Source organism: Lactuca sativa, chromosome 9 (assembly GCF_002870075.4).
Source record: "Lactuca sativa cultivar Salinas chromosome 9, Lsat_Salinas_v11, whole genome shotgun sequence".
NCBI lineage: Eukaryota > Viridiplantae > Streptophyta > Magnoliopsida > Asterales > Asteraceae > Lactuca > Lactuca sativa.
This window is the reverse complement of record NC_056631.2, coordinates 14,519,888-14,530,778: the sequence shown is the minus strand read 5'-3', so window position 1 is coordinate 14,530,778 and position 10,891 is coordinate 14,519,888. Positions and strand designations below refer to the sequence as shown.

At 31.1% G+C, this 10,891-nt stretch overlaps 1 protein-coding gene across 1 annotated transcript; it reads right to left on the bottom strand.

The window, feature by feature from the left end:
• Positions 1-2,070: 2,070 nt before the first annotated feature.
• Positions 2,071-4,643, bottom strand: LOC111885583 (protein SULFUR DEFICIENCY-INDUCED 1). Its single transcript, XM_023881831.3, is given in 6 exon segments — positions 2,071-2,528; positions 2,531-2,685; positions 2,688-2,700; positions 3,090-3,245; positions 3,584-3,796; positions 4,455-4,643. Coding segments are annotated over 6 exon segments (879 nt in total). The 5' UTR covers positions 4,557-4,643; the 3' UTR covers positions 2,071-2,288.
• Between the last annotated feature and the right edge of the window lie 6,248 nt (positions 4,644-10,891).

Here is a 10,891-nt window from a genome sequence, read left to right as displayed (position 1 = left end):
GAATAAGAGTTTTATTTGAAAAAAGTGAAAAAGTTAAGATTGATTGTGAAACTTGGAATTAATAATGTCATATAAATTATGGAAAATGACAAAACATATAAATAGCCAAAGTCAATATAGGGCTGACAATTCTCGACACGACCCGCGACACGACCCATAATCCCACTCTCCCATCTCTTACTCTGTGATCGAAATCAGTTATCGAAATGGTGTTGGAGAATTGACTTTGTTTTATGGGAGAAAAAATGGGAATTGTGGCTATTACTTTAGTACTTGAATTATCTATGTTTGTATTAATGTTTAGTTTGAACATATTTCTATGAATGTTTTTAATTTTCATTTGGATGTTTAAGACTTAAGTGTCCAAAATTCGGATATGTTTGTATCAACCATCAAGAATTTATTCATGTTTCATTCTCAATTTTATTTATGAAATCTGACCCACGAACCCAAATCTGACCCACGAACCCGCCAACCTGTGAACCCGTATAAATAAATGGGTTGGCGGGGTCATATATGAGTTTATGTTCCAGACCCCGCCAACCCCGTGACCGGCCAACCCATGACCTGTATATTTAAATGGGTCGTGTTTGGGTTGGCATATTTTGACCCACCAACCCGCCAACCCGCGACATGCCAACCCGAACACGACACGATTGCTAGGCCTAGTCAATGTGGATTTAGTCTACCCTCTCCAACAACCTACTTCAACACCATTAGATCAAACACATGGAGACCAATATTACTCACTTTATCTAAGACAAAGTTTCCATACGCCATATTTTAGTTCTTCATGTTCCATTCTCCTCGTATTATGCCAACATCTTTACAAAAGGACTATTGTCCTCATTGTTCCTTGACTTCAAATGCAATTTGAACATTAAGCTCTTATGTTGTTCCAACATTGAGCTTTTATGCTTTACAAAAGGACTATTGTCCTCATTAATGTACTAATTATATTGTTGTATTTAATTATAGTGAGCCCATTGTATTCGGTCATTTTCATTAACCCAATATGTATTTGTAAATCATATTTATATGCTAATCATGGAGAGAAATCATTATGAGATATAATAGTTATCTATTTTAATCAGATTTACCTATTTCAGATTCACCTATTTCACTTCTTCAAATTATATAATAAATAATAATAAAATATAATAATCAATTTTATTATCTTGTTAATTCAGTTAGTTTCATTACATCCCTTTTAAAATGAAAGACAAATTTAATGCATTAAAAATGAATTTACTTTTTTCTAAAATTTGACCGATCACAAACCTCTTATTTATATAGCATCAACACAACTGCATAAATTTTCAGGTACTATATATATAGTTGGGTTCAAACGTAGATTGACATTTGTTGTGCGGATGTGTAGACAATGTTATTATGTGAGAATAACAAAGAAAATATATTGTTTGATAATATGAATCCGTTCAATCTTACATAACTATTGTTATTATCAAACATTCTGACTAATTAAATTGTCTATAAGATTATTATAGGCTTTTTATTATTATTCTAATTCTATCAGAATGTTATAAGAATGTTTTTGAGTCGTATTTTGTAAGAATGAAAATGAGTGAAAAATGATGTGTGAAAACAAAAATAAATAAAAATTATTGAGAATGCATGAAAATGACGATAATTGTGTGAGGTTGAACGTATTTACATTACTAAAAAAACTTATTCCTCTTAATAATTCTCATAGAATAGTACTGTCCATACGTACAATAGTTGCTCATACCACATTATAACTTAGCATACTATATATATATATATATATATATATATATATATATATATATATATATATATATATATATATATATATATATATATATATATATATATATATGTGTGTGTGTGTGTGTGTGTGTGTGTGTGTGTAACGATTCTTACCATACAGTGTATTGTTTTGAAAAAAAAAATTCAACAAATTACGCATGAAGTATATACATACATAAGCAATTGAGCAATTCTCACATCAAATTCGGTTATCAGTCCTCTAAAGTGCTTTAAGATAGACATCTAAAACATAGAACTAGTCACATTGTACAACATAAATTTACACAACTTGTGATCAAATATTCAAATTTACATCGAATCTGCTAACTATGGTCTATGTACATATATTTTTTACATCACAAGCAATTAAAAAAAAGTAAAGCAGCCGTAACTGATAATAGCACCGACAATTACCGCTAAAACTTTACAGTTATGAGCTTTAGCTCATTTATTTCACACATTTAAAAAAACCTTACAAATAAAAATATATAAAGATTTTAACAAGCTAATTGGTCTCTAAAGCTTTCAATTTGTTCAAATATGGGCAGCCTTTTTGACCTACTTGGGGCCCATACATTCATCAACTTTTCAAGCCCATTAACAAAGTCATCATCTAGATCCAGTCCAGGAAGGGCAGGCAATAACTCAGACATGTGCCGACATTTTTCCATCTCCATCAAAAGCTCTTGAGCCCGATTTCTGGCCCGGATGTCATCAGATCCTGGAATCTCCCCCCGTTGACCACGTGTTGAAGAATCGGACAAGCTTCTTCATATCGGGCCTGTTTCATTAGACAAAGTCCCAAATTGCAGGCCTTATTTGCATCGGGGTCAATCATTTGGGCTTTCTTGTAGACCACCTCTGCTGCCATGAAGTTGGACTTTTGCATGTAGGCCAACCCAAATTCCCCTTTTAATCCAAAAAGAGCACAAAATGTTAAATTATAATCGACCATCTTGTAATACTATTATCTATATATGAAGGGGTTAATGCTGTAAATGACTAAATACCTATTTTTTTTTTAATAAATCACAATCTTTTTTAAATGGGTACACGATTTTTTTTAACGACACCTCATCTCTTTGAAGTCTGCGGCTTGAACGTGAGCAACTTAAGTTAAACGTTTAGTTCACAAAATAGTGAAAATATGGTATTTTGTGAACAATATGTTCAGGTTATTTATCTTCTGTAAAAGCAATGATAATTTATAAAAAAACATCTTTTATGAAAAAAGACTGCTACTGTATATATTATTTTAGCAAACATATAATTTTTGAAGAAGAATTTTAAAAAAATACCAAAATCCTGGAGGTTTCTTGTCTGACCGAGACTTGAAACTTTTTGCCATGAGATCTTGCTGTCTTTGTTGGTCTTCCATTAAAAGCTTCTCCTCTGTAAATCATCCTAAGCTTTTGCTTTAATAACGCTATTTGTTCATCTACTTTACCACATTTCTGTTCAACAAATATTCAACCACATTATTAATTTAAATTTAATTTGCAAACTAGAAACACGACTTAATTGTGTTTCATTTACTCATTCTTTGATTTGTGTGCAATTAATTAAGATGTTTAGATCGATACCACCATGAGTATGATCCATAAAAACATGCATGGTGCATGGAACCCACTAAGCATTACATATCATGCATGATTTACGGGTAGCATATATGCATGCCTATAACTTTCAAGGAACTCACTTGTATAATAATTATCAGTGCATTATATATGTAAACGCATGCACAAGAAGTGGAATAATTAATGCATGTAGGTGTGGGAGGGGTTGTACGTACCTTGAACAAATCAATGAGGACATTATCAAGAGATTCTTGTGCACTTTTGGGACAAAGGCACCTAAAAGACTTAATAGCTTCAATGGCTTCTTCAGTTCTATCCAACTGCTTCATTACAACAGCCATGTCTTTTAGGGCGCTTTCCACTCTATCTCCTGCATTTATTGCCTTCCAAAACCACACTATTGCACCCTCTTGATCCCTCTCTACAAGCTGCAAATTAAGAATCTAATGATATATCTGATCCTCATAGAATTCAAAATATTTAAAATAGAAAATAATTGAAATAATAATAGTGTTGAAGTTAAATAAGTAATAAACGTGTTAAAAGAAAATCAAGGTAGAACGAACGAGATCAAATATTAAGAAAGCAATGATCATATGATAATACTAATAAGATTTAAATAAATGATAAATTTGTATTGAAATTTTAAAAAAAATGATAGTTTTGTATATTAAAAGGGTAGAACAAGGTAAATCAATAAGAAGTTTGATCTTTAATATATATACTTAGTTAAGCAGAAGTTTGATCTTTAATATATATACTTAGTTAAGCAAATTACATATAGGGAATCGTCGAATTAAACCAAGATCTATAATTCAAGAAAACCAGAGTTTGGTGTAAAAATTTATTACTTGCGTGTTAGATTAGTTTAAGAAATTCTTTTAAACTGTTTCCGTGGACTAATTTTCAAAATCAGTGATACATAAAATGGGTCCACGGAAACAAATTTTTAGTTTTGATTCAATGGTTATAACCCGATCTGGGTTTGGTGGAGTCTTTTTTTGATAGAACAAAAAAAAACTTCAAATTATACATTTAATTAAACATGATTTAGAAAAAATAAAACACAATATAGAAAATACCTACTTGAGCATGTTTAGCTTTTACATAAGGACCATCACCAGATGGCACTTTATGAATAATATGAAACTGGTCTTCTTCTTTCCTTCTTGAATTCATGACTTCCATGGTTTCTTTTCTTTAGGAACCTCTTTTTCTCTCTCTTTCTCTAGAACACACGCATATCTCTAACAATTATTATTATTATGTAGAGTGAAGGGTTGAAAAAAACAAAGTGAACCTAGACAACACGTGTGTCCACCTAAATTTACAGTTCCTTTGAGTTTCTTTTTATATATTATCTGTGTTTGTATTATTCAATAAATTATGAGGATTCAAGATAAACTGTAGATGTATACATTTATCGGGTGATCTAATCGATTTCGGTTAATTTTTTAACGGCAAAGTCACATATCCAGTAAACAGACTTTTAAGGCTATGGGGAGTGATCACACTCACCCCACTGGAAAAGTGTTGTCACATATTGTCACGCCAGCTTCACATCCAACCCACTAAACATTGTAAATGATTATCACTCCACAAATTCCTTTTTTTTTTTTTTTTTTTTTTAACATTATATTAAATAAAAAACAAAATATAAACCATAATTTAAAATAAAACCATAATTAATATAAAAAAACACAAATTAAAAAACAAAAACACACATTACATTAAAATTAAAAACACATTACATTAATATAAAAAACACAAATTAAAATTCTTAAATTCTTAAAAAAAACATAAAAAAAATTAAAATCCTAAATTACTTAAAACCATAAATAAAATCCTAAATTTCTTAAAACCATTAAGATTAGGACCTAAATTTCATATTTTTCCCGGACTTGTCGTTGAATTTTAAGAAATGTCGCAAGATTTTCCGGGTCGAGATCCGGTTGGGGCTTTGTGTTTATGATTTGAAGATCGTTAAGAGCTATTTTTTGGCGGTTAGCGGCCTCCAACGATTCGTACTTTTTTTCTAGAAAAACTAGAGGTTTATCTATGGATGTCGCAAGCTCGTTGTCGCTAGTTTCCCGGTGTTATTCCGCTTGAAGACGCTCCTTTTCTCGCTTTGTCCCATCCCGGTGGTCGACGAAGTTGGACGTCCGGTGGGTCCTCCCCCTCGGTGGCGTCGAAGTCATCGTTGAGGTCGAGTCCAAAACCCACGTCCGACTCGGACGTTCTTGCCCTTTTGTTAGAACCGGTTGTAGATCCCGAATGCATCATTTCCGGATATAGAACTCATTTTGGACCGTTACAACAAACTTCCCACGCTTTTTGGTGGCCGAACGGTTTACCGTTGGTGGTAACTTTGTATTCGCAGGACGCGATCGCTAAAATGTTGAATTCGTTGCTACCACTTCTATGCATATTTTTAAGCTTGTCAAATATGCCATTGAATTTGGTGCAAGCCGCTCGTAAGTCACGCCATTTTGTGTTGATCGAGTCGTACGTCCGCTCCGTTTTCTTTCCTAATAACGCGTGGAAATGATCTAAAATACGACACCAAAAACTTTGACCTGATTGTGCGTTGGCGACATCCTCGTCTTGGGATATGAAAATCCAAGCTTTCGCTAAAGCTTCCTCCTCCTCTTCGTTCCATGCGATAATTTTTTTTCTTGGATCTTTGGTTTTTTTTTTTGCCTTCGACGAGCTGGTTGTTCTGTTTCTTGGACCCGTTCGTCGTCGTCGTCATTGTCGAGATTTATAGGTTGAGATTGAGATGGTTGAAATTGTTGAGGTGTAAAAGAAGTTTGTTGAAATTGTTGAGAATGTTGTTGTTGAAAGGTTTGTAATTGGGGTTGATTGAATTTTTGTGGTTGTTGTTGGTAGAAGTTTTCGGGGTATGAAGTGGTGAATAGAGGTTGTTGTTGGATTGGAGAGGTTAACAATTGCATGTAGGTAACATTTGCATTTGGGGTGTTTGGATTTGAATCCATGTAGAGAGAAAAAAAAATGAGATGATGTTATTTTTGTAGAAGGTAATAAAATATAGTGTGTTTTTTGTTGTGTAAATTGTAAAGTAGAATAATGGATAATTTATAGGTGTAGATGGTTGTGGTTAAATTGTAAAAAGTAAAAAAAAAAATTAATTAATTTTTAAACCGTCATATAGCCGTTTATAAAAAAACCAAACGTTACAGCCATGAAGTAATTCCATTGGTCATCTTCTCGCATCTTCGGAGCCACGTCACGCGCACCCTACCGGCTTTGGGGGCGGTGTTCACGCGTGGGAAAGGGTGTCACCTCAGCCCAAGACGCGTGAAAAAGCCTCTATACCGGATAGCCTAAATATATCACAAGATTTGAACTTTTTACTGGTTGTGTGGCACATTTTTAATCCATAGGCCATAAGCCCTTTTGTAATTGATTTCGGTTTGAATTTTTCAGATCTTTATAAACAAAACAAAAAAAGTTTGTTTTAGAACCATTTACATATTGATATTAAATGATTTAATATCAAGGCTTTTACACTTAAATCCCAGGAATTTGTATTTTCAAGGTTGTTGTGTAAATATTTACAATCTCTCTTCTAGGTTTGGTACGGTGAGGATCCATCATCGCGTGACTTATCTATCCACTTCGGGAAAAATAGATTTAGGATTATTATCTTTTACCAAAAGCTTTTTGGCCTAGTTAAGTTGAAAGTTCTAATCTTATTTAAAGATAAGTGATATTAAAAATGAAATAAGAATGGATTAGATTTATGTTTTAATTTTTTTTACTATTACTAGCGATAATATTTTATAGGTGAGTGTTTATTGGACGAAATCCCAAAACTATCCCAAGATTGTGATCCACTTGGACAGTCGCCGATAAGCAAAAACCAAGTTGTTGTCGTTTTTTGTTGCCTTCAAGTCAAGCTACAGTGCAACAAATTTAATAATAAAACTTATTGTATTTATCTTTTTAAATGGAGTGAACAATGACTGAAATGAGTCCTGATGCATTCCACTTAGCACAATGTCCCCTCATCCCTCTTCTGCAAACTTTAGCTTTATGAATTTGATTTTATCCGTCACAAATAAATATAGGGATAATGTTATATTGTTATTGATGCCTTATAATTTTTTTGGAATTGATTTAATTGGTTATTCAAGTATTTTTTTTTCTAGGCGCTTATTATATATATATATATATATATATATATATATATATATATATATATATATATATATATATATATATAAATGTTCAAATGAGAACCATAAAAAGTTAAGAACCATAAGAACCACTATTTTACTTTATAACTTAAATCATATGATATATTTGATCAATATAATCTCACAAGAAAATTTTTCTCTCACCTCTCTCTCTTTCTCTCTCTTACCTTCTACCGCTGCTGACCACCACCACCAACGCCGACACCACCGCCGGCACCGTCGTCGTCGCCGGAATACAACAATCTTCAGATTCGGAGCCGCCGCCTTTAGATCTGAAGCATTTACCTTCAGATCTGGTGCATTCGCCTTCATATCTACAACACCCGACTTTAGATCTGCCATCACCATCGAGCGCTGCCTCTAGATGTCCGACCACCTCTAGATAAATTCAGATCTGATGTAGATCTGAGAATTTGGTGTTATTATACAAATGTTTTGTTCCAGAACTCTTGAACTTATTTTTTTCTCTGAAATGTTCCATCACCGGCGAAAATGTTTGTCAAAGTTGTACCAGATCTCTTATGTGTCACTTCTTTCCCATGTATAACTCATTTTCGTCTTTGTCTCTCTTATTTTTGGTCAAAACACCACCAAATCGACATCTGATCTGATGTTTTTGTCCATTTTCAGGTTAGATCTAGTGTGTGTATGGTGTTTACGAAAGGAAGTTCTGAAAAAAAGATACACATAAGGTGTTTGATGAAATGTCTCAATGAAATTTGGTAAGTTATTAAGCTGTGAATTAAGTTGTGAATGCATATTCTTTTGTATATTAAATTATGAAGTTTGTGTATTTAGCTGTGATATTTGTGTTTAAAATTGCAAATTGAATGCATTAAGCTGTGAATTTGTTGTTTAAACTGTAAATTGATTATATTAAGCTGTGATTTTTGTATATTTAACTATGAATTAATTGTATTAAACTGTGAATTGATTGTATTAAATTTTTAGTTGAAAATATGCTTTTGAATGCATATTTTTTTGGGTATTAAATAGTAAATTTTCTGTATTTAACTATGAATTAAAAGTTTTAAGGTGATATTATGTTTTCCTACTTGCATTTGTTGTAGATCTCTATTATATTTTGGTTTTCTTTTTCCTGTTAATGTGTGAATTTGATATTTTAATCTCTCATTTGTCATATAATTTTGTTAATCTTAGTTTTAACTGCTATTAACTTGTGAATGTATAATTTTTTTTGAATTAAACTTTAAATTTATTATACTAGTTTGTGAATTTTATATATTAAATTGTGTATTAATTGTAATAAGTGTTTTAAGTTGATAATATGGATGTGAATACTACTTTTTGTGTATTAAAATGTGAATTTAGTCTACCAAGCTGTCATTTTTGTGTTTTAAACTGTGAATTGATTACATTAAGCTTTGAATTTTCTTTTTAAACTACGAATTGACTGTATTAAGCTGTGAATTTTCTGTTTGAACTGTAAATTGACTAGATTAAGTTGTGAACTATGTGTATGAAACTATGAAGTTACTTGTATTAAGCTATGAATTTTGTGTATAAACTTTGTATTGACTATATAAAGAGTGTTAAGCTGAAAATATGGTTATGGATGCATACTTTTTGTGTATTAAACTTTGAATTTTGTGTATTAAACTACGACTTTTGTGTTTTAAACTGTAAATTGGCTGCATTAAACTGTATATTTTCTTCCTAGAATATAAATTGACTATATTAAGCTGTAAATTTTGCGTATTAAATTATGAGTTGATTGTATAAAGCTGTGAATGAATTGACATTAAGCTGTGAGTATTATAATATTTTTGTTTGCTTTTAAAATAATGTAAATTTTATTCACGACTTAATATATTAAATTCACAATTTAAAATATGAATGATTTATGTATAAATTTTTTTGTTAATTTTTTTCTGAATATATTTATTTGTTGTGTTGTATAAGTATATAAGAATACATTAGTTTTAATAATAATTTTGCATTAAATTCAAAATGAGTGAAATATATGGTTTTATTAGACTTTGAATGCAGTATTTATGTTATTAATGCATGACTTTGTTTACAAATCTAATTTTGAAGAAAATAATGGTTGCGATGCTGGTATAGGTGGTTGGTGGCAGCGTGTGGTGGTGGTAGTAGTAGGGTTTGAAATTTTGATTTCTTTAAGTTTGCGAATTAGTATAAAATGCTTTGTATTAAATTGTGAATTTTTTGAATTAAATTACGAATGGACTGTATAAACTTGTAATTTATATAAGTTTTATGTTCAAATATGAGAGCATATAAGAATGAAAATATTATACTGCAAAAATTACAATTTTGCCCTTTTTGTATCGAAAAGAGAGAAAAAAAGGATTTTCACATGTTTAACAAGAATATCATGTAAATATTTATTAACTAATAGGGTTCTTAGGTTCTTAATCTTTTATGGTTCTCATTTGAACCACTCCCTATATATATATATATATATATATATATATATATATATATATATATATATATATATATATATATATATATATATATATATATATAGGAGTAAGATCAAATGAGAACACCAAAAAGATTGAGAACACGAGAACAAAGTATATTCATTTGTGATTCCATGTATTTATTTGTAGAGAAATGATAAAATTTACGCCTTTAATTTCAATTGATGTTTTTTCTCTTCAGTTGAAATTAAAGGCGTAAAATTTTATTATTTCTCCACAAATGAATAAATAGTATCACAAATGAATATACTTTGTTCTCGCGTTCTCAACCTTTTACGTGCTCTCATTTGATCATTTCCCTATATATATATATATATATATATATATATATATATATATATATATATATATATATATATATATATATATATATATTCTCTCATCTTAGCTACAGCGAACATGGTTTTTTTTGGCATAAATGATCATTTGGTTTTCCAACTGTGTTTCTTTTCTTTTAGGGGTTATTTTATGTCATTTTATATATTCTTTTGTATACATGTTCAACTTAATTGGCTTCACCGATTTGACACGTGTTACTTACTCTTTCCATCGATTGCACCGAATTTGTAAGACACTCCCTTTTGATGCAACGTGTTCGTGTCACACCCCAAAACCGATAACGGCGGAATACGTTTCGGGGTGGATGACGTAGTGTACAGTATCATCACAATTGCATAATAGTAGAAACAAGAAACATACAACCATTGCATTACATAGTGAATTTAATTACAAGTGTGCTTTGTAATGTTTAACAATCACCCAAAAGTAAATCAAAAATAAGAGATGGGTCTTGTGTGCTCCACCTTCTCCAAAAATGCTGCGTCTGCACCTG